The sequence below is a fragment of the Salmo salar genome, chromosome 12, assembly GCF_965601325.2.
Source record: "Salmo salar chromosome 12, fSalSal1, whole genome shotgun sequence".
Classification (NCBI taxonomy): Eukaryota; Metazoa; Chordata; class Actinopteri; order Salmoniformes; family Salmonidae; genus Salmo; species Salmo salar.
Genome location: NC_138302.1, coordinates 43,056,075 through 43,071,789, shown reverse-complemented (window position 1 = coordinate 43,071,789; position 15,715 = coordinate 43,056,075). Strand labels below are relative to the sequence as shown.

Below are 15,715 nucleotides of genomic sequence, written 5' to 3'. Positions count from 1 at the left end.
TTGCTGGACTTTTTGGAACTTTATGTATTTGTATTGTTTTAAATCTGTACAATAAAAGGAAATGTATGGTTTAAACATGTCTTTAATGTTTATTTGTTTTAGCTGTTGGTGATAATTCCCTGAGTGTTATTACATTTGTGTTTACATCATTAAGACTATGTATATGTTATGAATGATCAAAGGTGTCTGACTTTACAGTAAGTACAGCGTCATACGATACAAGGCATTTATGTATGTGTTGACCAAAAGGGTCTGCCTTTAAATGAAGTACAGCGTCATGCGATATAGAGTCTTTATGGATGTGTTATGAGTGACCGAAGGTGTCTCACTTCAAACTAAGTATTACAGGACACTACATAAAGTGTCAATAAATAGGTTATTAACGTTCTGCTGATTAATGAATGTTCTCTCATGATCCACAGGTTACTGTAGGGTGTCAGAGGTATTTAAATGGGTTAATGGACCTGCAAAGTGTGTCAGAACCATGATTATTTGGAGTGTTCCAATCTGAGACTACCACACCAGGTATTCCTCTTCTGTTCCAATGCTGGAGACCACAGCTTGATTACAACCTGTTACAATGGTGCCAACATTTTGTGGCTTATCTTTCAGCGTGGGAGTGGGTAAATGTGTCAATGACCTGACTGGGCCCAGCAATATGGCTCATTTTTATTGTCATGTTTGTGTACTGAGGAACATTTGAACTTGGTTCCAGAAGAAAGACACTTTCAATGTCTCATCAAGGTAAGTGTTTATTGGTGTAATGTCATCCCCAGGCTATTGCAAACACAGGACGTGGGATATCAACCATTCAAAGTTGGCCTTAGGGGGAGTGACCATAGAATTCTATAGGAGTGACCTTACTGAGTAAAGAATTTGTCATCGTCACTACTTAACACAGTCCAAATGATGGTCAAACCCTTAAAATGTTATTTTAAACCTAACCCTAACTAATGATGGCCAAGTTTGATGCGTTGGTCCACCAGACCTTCCACACATTTGGACGGAAGTGTTTGGTAATGAGATTAGGTGTAATGTGACGAACATGAAAACACTTTAGAGCGTATGCCATCCTTCAACACAACATGTCACCCTTCATAAAGCACATGTTTATATCATGTTCAACATAGTGGGTTATGTCACATTTGACATTGGTGCATATGATGGCATTGTGAAGGCTTTATGAAGCCTTTATAAGCTGAATGTCATTTAAAGCAGGGCCTTACTCACAATGTAGTGCGTAAAGCCTCAACAAGCCTTTGTTGGGAACAATTGTTCATAAACAGTGATGTTCTCTCCTGGTTTGTAACATACAATGCTATTTTGTAGAAACTTGTTCCAAACGTCTGATACCATAGCAAATTTCAAGCCGTCGCGTTCTTGTTTTTTTGTCATCAAAATGGAGGTAACACATAATCTCTCTGAAATTAACACTTTCAGCTCATCAACAGACAGATCCCACTGTCTCCTTGCTCCCTGTGCGCCTCAGCCACAGTACAGTCCCTGATGTGTTGTAGCATGTCCATGTCACATATACAACGGAAGCTGGTGAGTGCGTTGTGGATGTTGTTTTTTGCTTGAGATGTTCTGATAATCTGCCCATAGTATTGTCTATGGCTCGTTCTATCCAAACGGTGCCGTCCCTTCCTCTCTCCTGTCTCACCGTTTCATTTGGTGGTGGCAGTGCACAGCGTTCTGGTTTTCTTGCGGATGTGCCTCGGAGCTGTAGGTTCAGGCAGGGGCTCAGAATCAGAAGAATAATAATCAGAGATGTCATGATTAATTTATTCCGCACCATCTGAATCGTTTTCATTTAAAACCTGTTGGGGCTAGGGGGCAGTATTTTCACGGCCGAATGAAAAACGTACCCAATTTAAACAGGTTACTACTCTGGCCCAGAAAATAGAATATGCATATTATTAGTAGATTTGGATAGAAAACACTCTGAAGTTTCTAAAACTGTTTGAATGGTGTCTGTGAGTTTAACAGAACTCATATGGCAGGCAAAAAACCTGAAAAAAATTGAGTCAGGAAGTGGGAGAAATTCGAAATGTAGTTTTCTTTTGAATCCCTTGAAAAACTACAATGACATAGGATTTACGTTGCACCTCCTAACTCTTCCATTGGCTGTCAACAATCTTTAGGAACTGCTTTCATCCGTCATCTGTAACCGGGCAGAAATTTCTGGCTCGTTCAATCCCTGGCCAGTCTGAGAACAGGTCTCTTATGACGCGCATCCACGTGACTTAGCTGTTGTTTTATTTTTCTTGTATGACGAATACCTATTGCCCGGTTGTAAAATTATCGCAATTTTACGTTAAAAAATACCCTAAAGGATTGATTGTAAACATCGTTTGATGTGTTTCTACAAACGGTAATGGAATTTTTAGCCATTTCGTCTACGGATTTGCGTCCACGCCACATGGCATTGTAAAGTGTTCTGGATGGGTCAACAAAACGGACGTATTTGGAAATAAATTATGGGCTTTGCAGAACAAATGAACATTTCTTGTGGAAGTGGGTGCCCATCCGAGTGCATTCTGCCGAAGATCAGCAAAGGTAAGTAAATATTTCGAACATATTTTTTGAGATTTGTCGACGTCGGGGTTGTAGGTTAACTGTATAGCTTAGCATTGAAGGCTAAGTTCTGTACTCAGAATATTGAATAATGTGCTTTTTCCGTAAAGTTATTTTGAAATCTGACAAAGTGGCTGCATAAAGGAGTAGATTATCTCTAATTCTTTAAATAATTGTTATAATTTTTTTTCAACGTTATGAGTTCTTCCGTAAATTAAATGTGCCTATTCACCGGAAGTTATCGGCGGAGAACATTTTCTGAACGGAACGCGCCAATGTAAAAATTGGGTTTTTGGATATAAACATAAACTTGATCGAACAAAAAAATGCATGTATTGTCTAACATGATGTCTTAGGAGTGTCATCTGATGAAGATTGTCAAAGGTTAGTGCTTAATTTTAGCTGTATATCTGGTTTTGTGATAGCTATCGTGCTTCTTTTTTTTGTTGCTGAGGCGCTATGCTAAAATAATCTAATGTTTTGCTTTCACCATAAAGCCTTTTTGAAATCGGACAATGTGATTGGATTAACGAGTAGAGTATCTTTAAAATGCCGTATAATACTTGAATTTTAATTTTGAGATTATTTTGGGGGGAATTTCGCGCCGTGTTATCTCACTGGTTGTTGTCCAACCAATCCCGTTAACGGGATTGTATCCCCAACAGCATCTTGTAGCTGTGCTAACGCAACATGTGCATCCATTATTCTTGGTCTTGCCTGACAATCCTTGGTGTAAGGGGCTGTGTAGCCTGGTACTGTTCATTCTGTTGCGTTTCCTTTGCAGCACAGGAAAATAAGAAAAACTACTAAAGGAGCTGTGGGAGATAAAATTCATGTAGTAATGTCAGAGTGAGTCCAGTAGTGTCATTGTTATATTTGACCGTCTGACATGTCTGTCTTGTCCTGGGACACTCAGTCAGTAAGATTTTACCAAAGTTTGTTGACACACAGTCATAACAGTTTGACATATCAAAGCTGTCATTTGTCATGCTGTGAACTGACATGATTGACTTTTTAAGACTGCAGTATTTATTTATTTTTATTTAACCTTTATTTAACTAGGCAAGTCAGTTAAGAACAAATTCTTATTTACAATGACGGCCTACCCCGTTCAAACCCTAACCCGGAAGACACTGGGCCAATTGTGCGCCGCCCTATGGGACTCCCAATCACGGTGGTTTGTGATACAGCCTGGAATTGAACCAGGATCTGTTGTGACACCTCTAGCACTGAGATGCAGTGCCTTAGACCGCTGCTCCACTCGGGAGCCCACAGTATGTCAAGTGTATGCCAGGTCAAGTAAAGTTGATTCCCATTGGCTGACCTAACCTCCATCCAGCTTCAAGGTGTGAAGATATTGGGAGTATCACTGCACTCCACTGGTCCTAGTTATTTCATGCAGGGTTATTTTATCCAAGTGTGCATTTTTCTATGTCAAGAGAGTTAAGCCAACATGATACTCCATGAGAAAATTGACTTGAAAACACCACATGATTTCCAACCTCACTGGCAAACAGAGAAGTGTCACCGGTGCCTATAGCCCCATGAAGAAGGACCAGCGTTTGATACACCAATTCCCCCACCGCAACAGCCTAATCTGTTTGGTTCCATGGTAGATCTCCCAGGCAAGCGTGTATAAAACCAGGAATTACAAAACCAGGAATTACATATTGACTGTCACCCCTTTCCACTATGGTGGCATTTCATTTCTCAAAGACCCAAGGAATATCCAAGTTCCCGGGGAAAACAATGCAGGGTGCATTTACACACGCTGGCTTTGCACGGACTCCGCACCGCATGAAGCCATCAGCCAGGATTTGGCATGATACCCAGGTTAATTTACAGTTGCCTGTCGTGTCGTGCTCTCTAGCAGCTTTTATGGCTGGGATAAGTTCTTTCTGCCTCTGGAGCACAGCTTCCGAGTAGTCCTCGTTAAGGAAGATGTTGGTTCCTCTCAAGTTCTTGGCTCGCTCTAGAACAGGCATATTGTCCTTAAACCTTAGAAACTTGACCACTATCAGCCTGGGTCTGTCACCTTGGTTGGTTACAGGTTTTTCTTACTTTTCTTACAATTCTCATGTGAAGACTCTGGTATGCCATCCACAACTATGTTATTCCTCCTGGATTGTTCCTATAGATAGTTTGTTTTCCCTGCCATCTCTGTGACATCACAGGGTAGGATTTAAAAAATAAATAATATGATTTATAAAACTTCTGCGTTTCTAGCCCAAGAGAGGATATTTTCTTGCTCAATATGTTACTTTGAGTCTGAGTCTTTGAAAATCACAGTTTTAACTTTTGATTATGTCATCGTTTAGAAATTATTTTCTGCAAATGCTGTTTTCACATGCTTTGTGTTGACACTGGTATTGTGCTGGAGATTATGAAAATGAGGTTGAAAAGTGGTGGAGTTTCCCTTTAACATACATGCTATTATTCAAAAGTAATCAGCAGTTATATTTTACTCTTACATAGTCTAAATAAAATAGTTCTGAATTTAAAAAATACTTTCATTAATGTTTGATGTGTCACACATTTTACATTCCAAAAGTCAACCCCTTAATATAAATGCATAAAAAATGGCAAATAGTCAAACACACCAATAGGGTCTGGCTCCAGCAGATACTTTCTTAGGCCACAGACTCTGAGACATACGAGCTGAGACAGGATGTCGAAAGGTGCCAGAGAGGATGGTACGTTACCGCCACCAACAGCACAGGTGGTGAAATTACATAACTAGCTAGCACTTAGCTAGTGCACGCCAGAGCTAGTGCGGGCCAGAGCTAGTGCGGGCCAGAGCTAGTGCGGGGCAGAGCTAGTGCGGGGCAGAGCAAGTGAGCTACTAGTGCTGAGTGATTAGTGCTTTTTGAAGTCGGTGCGGTTTCGGTTAGATTTTATTTTTTTATTATCATGGTTTTCGATTTCTGTTTAAAATTTTTAAAATTACATCAAATTCACTATGCATTATGTGTAATAACACAGAATAAAACAATTAATGAAAGTCCCATGATAGTAGTGACTGCCCGTTACTGCTTATCACTTATTAACCATAATTTATTAATTTATTCAAATATTTTAGTTGTGTATATTATATTTGTTCAGTGGTGTAAAGTACTTAAGTAAAACATATTTGAAATTACTACTTAAGTAGTTTTTTGGTGTATCTGTACTTTACTATTTATATTTTTGACTACTTTTACTTCACCACATTCCTTAAGAAAATATTGTACTTTTTACTCCATACATTTTCCCTGACACGCAAAAGTACTCCTTTCATTTTGAATGCTTAGCTGGACAGACAAATTGTACAATTCACACACTTTTCAACAGAACATCCCTGGCCATCCCTAATGCCTCTGATCTGGCGGGCTCACTAAGCACGCATGCTTCGTTTGAAAATTATGTCTGAGTGTTGGAGTGTGCCCCTGGCTAATAAATAAAAAACAAGAAAATGGTGCTGTCTGGTTTGCTTAATATAAGGAATTTTAAATGATTTATACTTTTACTTTTGATACTTAAGTATATTTTAGCAATTACATTTACTTTTGATAGTTAAGTATATTTTAAACCCAATACTTTTAGACTTTTACTCAAGTATATTTTTACTATGTGAATTTTACTTTTACTTGAATCATTTTCTATTAAGGTATCTTCGCTTTTACTCAAGTATGACAATTGGGTACTTTTTCCACCACAGCATTTGTTTTATTTGATGACTTTATTTCATTCTAAGTCATCACCTCTTCTATAGCCACTGCCTATGCTGTTTCACAAAATCACAATTTTAGTAGTTCTTCAATGTAAATAAGGCATACTTTTATGACTGCTGTATACCAACTATCAATCACTTAGACCATGTATTTTCAGGTAGATATCTCGCGAAGCAACTGCTCTCTATCCCTCTCGATCATGCGTTCTTCTCTCCCTCTCCGTGTCTGCCCCCACCAGAGAGAAAGAGGCGAAGCGAGATAAGCTCAATGCGTTTCTATTTCCATATAATGTAGTGGAGAGGGTTGAGAGTTTCAAGTTCGTTGGTGTCCATATCACCAACGAACTATCATGGTCCAAACACACCAAGACAGTTGTGAAGATGGCACAACAAAACCTCTTCCCCCTCAGGAGACTGAAAAGATTTGGCTTGGGTCCCGAGATCCTCAAAAAGTTCTACAGCTGCACCATCGAGAGCATCCTGATGGGTTGGCAACCCTGTTCCTGGAGTGCCACAGGTACTGCAGGAATTTGTTCCAACTTGGCACCACACCTGACCAACTGAGCTAATTGATCAGATCAGTGATTGCCTAAATTCAACACAACTGGTCAGGTCGTTTAAATTAAAAACATGAAGTGCCTGCGGCACTCCAGGACCAGGGTTGCCTACCCCTGCACTAGAACACGAGGAGAGTGATGGAAATCACTGTGTTGGGACAATATAATTGAACAACTCTCTCTGTCTTTTCAGGAAACCAAAATCAACTGTGTGAGACTGGCTACTAAAGGTATGAGAACATTTTTAATATGTCCCATGCATAGGAAATACATTACTTCATGGATTAAAGGCCCAGTGCAGTAAAAATAAACATTTATTGTGTTTTATACACGAGGTTGGAATAATACTGTGAAAATGATAATGCCCTTTTTGTGTAAGAGCTGTTTGAAAAGACTTCCTGAAATTTCAGCTTGTTGTGGTGGGATGGAGTTTTGGTCTGAATGGTGACATCACCAGGCGGCAAATTGTTTAATAGACCAATAAGAAGGATAGTTCCAAACCTTTCTGCCAATAACAGCTAGTTTCAGTTTCCCCACTAAGACCACTCCCAGACAGTCCGAGCAAAATTCTTGCTTGAGAAATTGCTCTTTACTAAGAACCTATTTTTGTTTCTTTTTTACCATTTTAATTTAAAACAATCACAGTGAGGTACTTAATTTTTTACCCAGAAATGATTTAATATTGAGCAGAAAATGGCTGCATTTGACCTCTAAAAAAATACTCATAGGGTCATATTTTGTTAAACTGCTAAATTCAATGAAATCAGAGAGATGTATATTTAACAAGTCAACTGGGCCCAATGAATGTTACTTGTATGTATTGAGAGCGCTACACCAGTAGACTGTCCCTATTTTAAAGGTATAAGTGACCATAAGCCCCAAACTCTTGTCAGTGTTGAACCTGCATGGTTTTCAATCTATACAGTCCAAGATTCTGTGCAGCTTTTCTTTTTCTCTCCATTCCGTTTATTTTCTCTAAACCATCTTTATAAAACAACACATTAAGGATCAGTACTATCGAAGGACATCCTCCATTAATTTAATTGATGGTGAAAAAAACTGTTCACCCACAGAGAATACCATTTCATTATTCTGTTTTCTTTTCTTCCCATTCCCTAGTTAAGTTGCTGTTTATCTTTTTAGACATACTGTACATACATTTTTGCACAGACAATACTCTTTTGATGCAGTTATTGATTTTCACGCTTTTTTGTCTAAGTCAAATATTCCTCATCAGTGGGCTCTATTTTTTCTGTTCTTTTCTCTTGCCATGCTCCCGTTCTGAATTGATCTTTTTACCGTGTTTGGAGTCTACACTTGTAGACACACTGATTGCATGTCTGCTTTGGAAAATACATGCTTTAAACTTTGTGGCCCTTCATCTCTTCTAGTACGAATACACAGCTTGATTATTTCAATATGATTGTATTTGATAGTTAAATACTGTATAGAATCTGTATGGAAATTTGGGGGTCATAATTGTTAACATGGAATTTGAGTTTCCTGTTTGATAAACCAAGGCAATGTTGCTAAGATTGAAGCTGTCCTAATATGTACATCGTAAAAGTTTAGAGATCCAATTGTGGATCAAAACTCCCACAAAGTTCAAACATTTAAAAAAAATATATATTTTTACTCCATCTCCTTTTTTTCTTCTTCCAGTCAGAATCAAAGGTTAATATCAATGCTTTCATTCCAATGTCCCATTCACATGCACTGAGAATCAAACCTCTAAAATATTTCTCTGAAATAGATTTATAGATCCGAAGATGCTATTAGGAACACTTCTACTACTTTGCCATTTTCCGTTAATGGAAGCTATCAGACTCTTGTTGAAATTCATATATTCAGCCATCTATATAATCATACTGCCCATAGTTTTCTTCAAAATGTTATAGCAATATCACTTGAATTTTTCCCTACTACTGTGATTAATGTTCAATTGAAACAATGAAGGCGTCTTTTTTTAGACAATTTTTCTTTGTTTCTTTCTTCTTTCATGCATGCTAACCGGGAACTTTAAACCTTGTTCTTAGTGGTAATAGGTAGGGGACAAAATACCACGCCGTACATACTTGTCATCCCCAGTGAAGGTGATTATTGCTCCATAGCCAGATTTCTTTCTTCTGTTCTTTTATATACATTACTTTGTTTGTATTTTTATTTTCTCTCTTTCCTCATCTTAATGCATTTGTTTGCATGTCTGGTCCACAAAAGTGTAGCTGGCTGTCATTGATTTCATTGAGACTACTGTACCTTGGTGCCCCAAATATGTATGGTTATCGTCACTCTTTTATTATTTTCATTGTTTGTTACTATTTTGACAATCCCTGAGATTTGTTTGATAGTTGTCTTGTAGTTTTGCTCATGGACTTAAGCTTTTAAACTGTATTGAATATGCATCTGTAATCCCAATATACTGTAAATTTGGTAGAAAGTGGCTTAAACACAGATCTGACAAACATTTTGATATTTTCATCCACCACGATCTCTCTATGATTGATTGTTATTTGTCTTTTCTTAAGTGGCAAGAACATTATGATACTCGTTTATCATCCAAGTGCCCTATTCAACAATTGTTAACTGTAAAGCATTACCGTCAACTAAGTTATTCAGTTATTATGCCACAGAGTGCAAAATGTGAACTTTATCTTCAAATGTAACTTCTTTAGGTCTGAATTACTGCAAAGAACGCAGCCAGTATAATCCTTGCTTTACAATAGGGATGAGTCAAGATGAGCTGTAATATGTCTCTGAGCAAAATATACAAAAACGAGACACACTATGTCAACCCACTCCCTTCCTTTCCAAGTTGAGTCTGCATTTACTCACCCAAACATCCCCCATACAACTGTCCTGCACCCTGCCTATGCTCCACACTCACTGTCTGTCGCTGGTGCGGTAACCCCTGAATGGAACGTCATACCAGTTAGAGAGGTGGCTACTCTCCTGTCTGGCTAGATAGAGACCAATGTACTGTTGTAATGTTCATACACTCCATTTTATACACCTATGCTATAGTCCACAAGGAATCAAGTTCTAACCTTGTTCATCCATACACTGTCTGTGAATGTCGATTACCATTTAGATGTACCATACAGATTTACAAACTTACCATACAGATTGTATATAGAGTGTTTGCTGCTAGTGTCATGCAATTATGATAAGTTGCTTGCTGTGTGCACTTCAAAAGGTACAATACCTCCTCCACCCCCCACCCCCCCCAAAAAACACCAACCCTTAACACAGAGTACAGCCCGCTTGCTCTTGAATCAGAGGAAATGCTGTTGTCTCAGTTAGAGGTGGTGCCCATTTTATATTTGTGTTGCTCTGTGGCACTGTGTTTGGTGTTGCTTTCCTTAGCATCGTAGATTTGCCTGGGTATATGGAGATCTTGGAGGGAAATCTGGCAATGTATTGTGTATGCAGACAGCCCGACCTGGTAGACTTTGGTGTTGTCTTATGCAAATGTTGCCCTTATAACACTTTGATGAATTTCCATCTACCTCGATGTGCAGCGACAAACCGCTCAATGGACCTGACTCAAATCGGAAAACGGTTGCTGGAAATCACTTTCTGGTGTCTGGGGAGAAGAATAGCAGGGTTAGGTGAACACGATGACTATAAAGACATTATGGCAAATGAATAGACCATTTTATGAGTAATGCAATAGTACAGAATCAGTTGAATTGATTGTTGAAGGGCATTTATTTTGTATTTACCTTTTAGCACAATTACCCTTTATGTTGAGTTTTAGCTACAATTGGATGATATTTGCGAGCCAAAATATCATACTGAAGTGACCGTAGCAGTACAAAACCTAGCAACCTCGAGGATCTTGGTGTAATGGGTATGATTTTGGTCTGACAGTTGTTCGAGTATTTGCGACAATATGATAGAATCTGGTCTATTTTCCACTATATGATCAGGTCTATAGCGCTGTACCAATGGGCTTTGCTTAGTGAAAGATAGACAAAGAAAGATGTAGATATCATGTTTCTGGACCACCCAAACTTTTTATGTTCAAAGAAGCCTGTTTCATAATAGTGACACTCTCTTTGTTGAGGGCAAGCACTCAGTTCAGGATAGAACGTTGACCATACGTTATGGTATATATTGTAAATAAAGCAGATAAATGCATGGTATTTCCTTTTTATCCAAACAAAAAAATAACCCAAATAATGGCTTTTAAAGCCTTTAAGTACTGCGTGCACTGCTGACCTAAACAAACAGTGTTGACATTTTGTTCTGAGGCCTAGTCTTGGTACCATTAGCATTGTACATTGTTTACAGTGCCGATAAATCACATTAATCTGAGCCCATCTGACCCAGCGCTGCAGTGCTCAGATTGTAATCCCATTAGAGACACTTAGCTTTGCTGCTCTAATCTCAGAGGGCTGCCCCGTCTGCCAGACAATAGCTCCCATGCAGCGCTGTTTCCCGCCAAATCCCACTGCTGCCACCAGTGTCACTCATCCCAGTCTGTGGAATCAATCCATCCATATATGAATGAGATTAAGTTTTAATATCATGGGTTTTAGTCATAATTCCTTTTTTATAGTTAACTTTTACCCCAGCCCAAAGTAAAAGGCTTTACATATTTTTTTAAGCGAACAACCACGTTTGTGGGTGTGCAGGAAAGCACAGTGAGAATTTAATCAGGGGAAGATTATTATTTTTATGTTGATGGATCAAGGGTTCTGATTAGGTGTCAAATGACTCAAGTCTTGCGGGAACTCTGCACCTGAAGTTTTGATCTTCACTGTTGAAGCAGGAATAAAAAACACAGATTTGCGATATTCCTTAAAACGACAGATATCCCCATAAATGACAAGATGGGTATCAAAAGAACTTCAGTGTAGATGGTGGTTGGGTTAAATGCGGAAGACACATTTAAGTTGAATGCATTGTTGTACAACTGACTAGGTATGCCCCTTTCCCTAAGCTCTACGGCTACACACAAATAGGGTCTTTATTCTATACAGTAAACTGAATGGGGCATTTTACCCATTCCACATTTTTAGGTGAGGTCTATGTAATTTAAATTCAAAGTAATTTAAATTATATTTGAGTAAGATTAATAACTGTGTCAACATGGTGTTAAGGGTTCAGTAAATTGAAGTCCAAAACGTGCCAAGATTATATTCTTAATCTGTTGGTTCAAAGGATATTTTGAACAAAGGGATATGTAAAAGAGAGGCTAGAAATAAGACAACCAGTTCGTTTGAACATGCCTTAATTGTTTATCAAGGTTGCTCATTCATTTTGGCATGTGTAAATCTATCCAACGCTGTTCTGCAGTACAGTGGAATAGCTCAGGAGATCCGGCAAGAGTTCTTTCATTGGATTTGAAACAGTCACTTTTCATTATGTCATTGGAAATTTGCATTCATCAAATTGTAAATGGCTTTGTTGCTGTTTTTTTTTTTTAATGTATTTTCTATTTAAGGCTTTTTTTTCTGAGCACCCTTCACAATTAAGAGCCATACTTGTATTGATCTTTAACATAGTCAAGATTAATAAGCTACATATACTAATTAGGTCTACAAACATTAATTGATGGTGTTTGGTTGGTAATAAAATATACATTGTGTTTCTATAACACCTCAATGCACCTCCTGAAAATAATACCTCGAGTGAAAATAGCATCTATAAGAGGTTGAACATAGAAGCAGCACGTTGTATTACTCTGTTTCCAAACAGACAGCAACACTAGGGTGCAATTCCCACAGTCTTTGTATTGTTCAAAGCAAGGATTTTCAGTTGTAGTTAAGGTAAGAGTACCTTTGTAAGCTGTGGAAGGCGCTGGAGTCGCTAGCAGTACTATTAACACACTCAACCAAAACATTCTCTCCCTCTCTGTTTTTCACTGTATGTCCAAGCTACTTCAGTCACAACCCATGCTTACATTTTCCTGCATGTCCTTCTTAAATCATTGTTTGTTCAACATTAGTGCACTGCGTGTCTTCAGTGTGTCATTGTGGTGCAACTGCTGTGTTAGATGAAAAGCCTGTTGAAATTAACAACTCATACTTATTAACTCAACCACAAGTCCTTTGATGCAAGAGAAACTGACCTTACTCTAACTTGTGTATTTCCAGTCGGTTATTTGCATGTTGATTTTCACCATTCATCTGTCCTGTGTGAGAAGCACCCTTACACAAGTTTACTGAATCTTTATTGAACTTTGTCTTGTTATCATTTGGAGATTAGCAGGCAGGATATAGCCACCATTTCTGCCAATACCCTTAACAGCAACACTATATCTAATCACCTTTACCTTTTTACTCAAATAATGTCTCCCTTTCATTACTAATAATGACCCTGACATTTCTTTGCATGACTTTGTGATATTGTGTATGTATGTGTGTGTGTTTATATATTTTTTTAATCTATCTATATATATCTATATCTTTACTGTTTGTGTTTTGTGTCTGTTTGCCTGTATGTATGAGAGGGTTTGCGTGTACTCAAGGGTTTTTGTGTGTATTCTTGCATATTTTTGTGTGTGTGTGTGGAGGATGGTTGCTCCAGGGTAAATCCCTCCTCCTCTCTGTGATGTGTCTGTGCCTGTTTATAGGCGCGTCCACCCAGGACTCAGACGCTGTGGAGCCTGAAAAGCAGGTGGACAGCACCGTCAAGATGGCCGGTGTCATCGCGGGCATTCTCATGTTCATCATCATTCTACTGGGAGTGGTTCTCACCTTCAAACGCAGGTAAAGAGCAGTAGAGAAACCCCTAGTGTGTCTCCGATGCAGCAAGTGTAAGCGTAAATATGTCGGACTATATTACTACAGTCGTAACACCATAGTGTGACCCAAATGTCCCGTGCACAATATTACTAGATCACTGCTCAGTTGAGTTGAAATACCATTGGGACTAACTCATAAGGAGGTATGTTTTTAGGGGGGCTTACAGACATACACAGCTTTCTGTGTCTTGTTCACATGCACACTGGCTTACTTCCATCACATCTCTGTTTCCTTCCTGTCTCTTGTTTTCCTAAACCACCCTAATCACATACTCCCCATGCCATTTTTCTATGCTAGGACCCACAGTTTTTTTTTCTTTTTAATAATATAAAAAGAATGGTTCACCTTACCACTCCACACATAGTTACCTCAACTTTGAAATGTCTTAATACCGTACTTCATGACCAACCATTTGTCATTGTAGGAGTAGGCTATGCTACTGAGACAAAATTACTTGCATGTCACAATCACAAATGTTCTTAGAAATAAACATGGCAGCAATTTATAATAACTTTCATAAATAAATAATTGGATAATTTCTTTAAATCATTTATACATGTGTTGCATTTTTTTTTTACCCCTTTTTCCTCCCCAATTTCATGGTATCCAATTGGTAGTAGTTACAGTCTTGTCTCATCGCTGCAACTCCCGTACGGACTCGGGAGAGGTGAAGGTCGAGAGCCATGCGTCCTCCGAAACACAACCCAACGTAGCCACACAACCCAACCTAGCTGCGACAGAGCCTGGGCTCGAACCCAGAATCTCTGGTGGCACAGCTAGCTCTGCGATGCAGTGCCTTAGACCACTGCGCCACCCGGGAGGCTGATGTGTTGCATTTTTAATGGCTTCTTCATGAAAGTTATTATAAAGTGTTACCATTAAGTTGAGGGAGCACAATTACATGGATATTTTTATGCTGAGTTAGATAACAAGCTCAGATGTTTTACGTAAACTGTTTTTATATAATATAGTTAACCTTCTCTTGTTACAATGTTGTTCAAATTTAATCCTATTAATGACATATTCCAGAAAAAAAGCTGCTGTGGTAGTCATGGTTTTATTATACAATCCTATGGCGATAAGTTACAGAAATCGGTATGTACACAAATCAATAAGAAATCCTAGACTCAACATACAGTTGCACCCATGAGCAATGAGGCTTTACAATTATTTCAAATCGGACAACCTCTGCAGAAATAAGAGGATATGTCAACAACAAAGATGGCCTCCTAAGCAGGGCATATATGAATTGCAAACCAATATGTAGATGAAACCGTGGGTGTTATGGGGCCATGGGTTAACTAGTATGTATACTAACTATGATAACTTGACACAACTGTGAGAAGCATTGAAGGCAACATGGACCAGCATCTCTGTGGAAAGTTTTCAACTCAATATTAGGAATGTGTTCCTAATATTTGGTATACTCAGTGTAGATTGAGGAGAGGGAGAAGTGCTTAGGCTAAAATATCCTAAGATGCCTGGCTTTGCTGGATCATCTATATTTCATTCTTGCAACATAGATAGTTAACAATTGCAGCGTTTTTACATGGCTTTCAGCCACTACGGTTTTTGTGGTGAAAACATGCTGGAAGCGAGTATACACTGTCCATTTAATCTTTCAAAGCAGTGTTGCGTGTTTTAGAGCTTTTTGTACTAACATACGAATGAATTGAATGGACAGGCAAAGACTTAATGTTGACTGTTTTCCTGCATGGTAGCTTGAACTTTTAGGGCTCTTACAGCACTGTCAAATGTGCAAGTCCAAGATAAAAATCCTTAAATTAATGGTAAAGCTCCAAAAATGGTAGCATTTTGTACCTGCACTGAGAAGAGGATTATTAAGGTAGTGGGGGAGTCTATTTAAATTGTGATCAGACTAAGAAAACGACTGTTTCTATAACAAGATGGGAGTTGTAGAAATCCACAGTAGTGTTGAGTGGGGGGGGGGGGGGGGGGGTTACTAAGCTAACATATGGAATTGTTTTAAGGTATAAAAAATGTTGACCTTTTCTACTATAGCCCATAGAAACGCATTGAATAACACATTCATAAATAGCAAAAAAAGACATAAAAAAATGTATCATAAGGAATAAGGTTTTGTCTGTCCTATATCTAGG

General features: G+C 38.5%; 1 protein-coding gene across 5 annotated transcripts in view; it reads left to right on the top strand.

The window, feature by feature from the left end:
* The window catches only part of LOC106565046 (receptor-type tyrosine-protein phosphatase T), a 500,470-nt gene that overhangs the window by 388,392 nt on the left and 96,363 nt on the right, over positions 1 to 15,715 (top strand). For 3 of the 5 annotated variants that reach the window (XM_082958989.1, XM_082958987.1, XM_082958990.1), the window contains exons 13-15: positions 7,037 to 7,073; positions 8,880 to 8,936; positions 13,424 to 13,559. In XM_082958989.1, the coding sequence (XP_082815115.1) occupies positions 7,037 to 7,073; positions 8,880 to 8,936; positions 13,424 to 13,559 (230 nt within the window). The remainder of the gene's footprint in view (positions 1 to 7,036; positions 7,074 to 8,879; positions 8,937 to 13,423; positions 13,560 to 15,715) is intronic. The other 2 variants (XM_014131664.3, XM_014131665.3) reach the window with 1 other exon arrangement.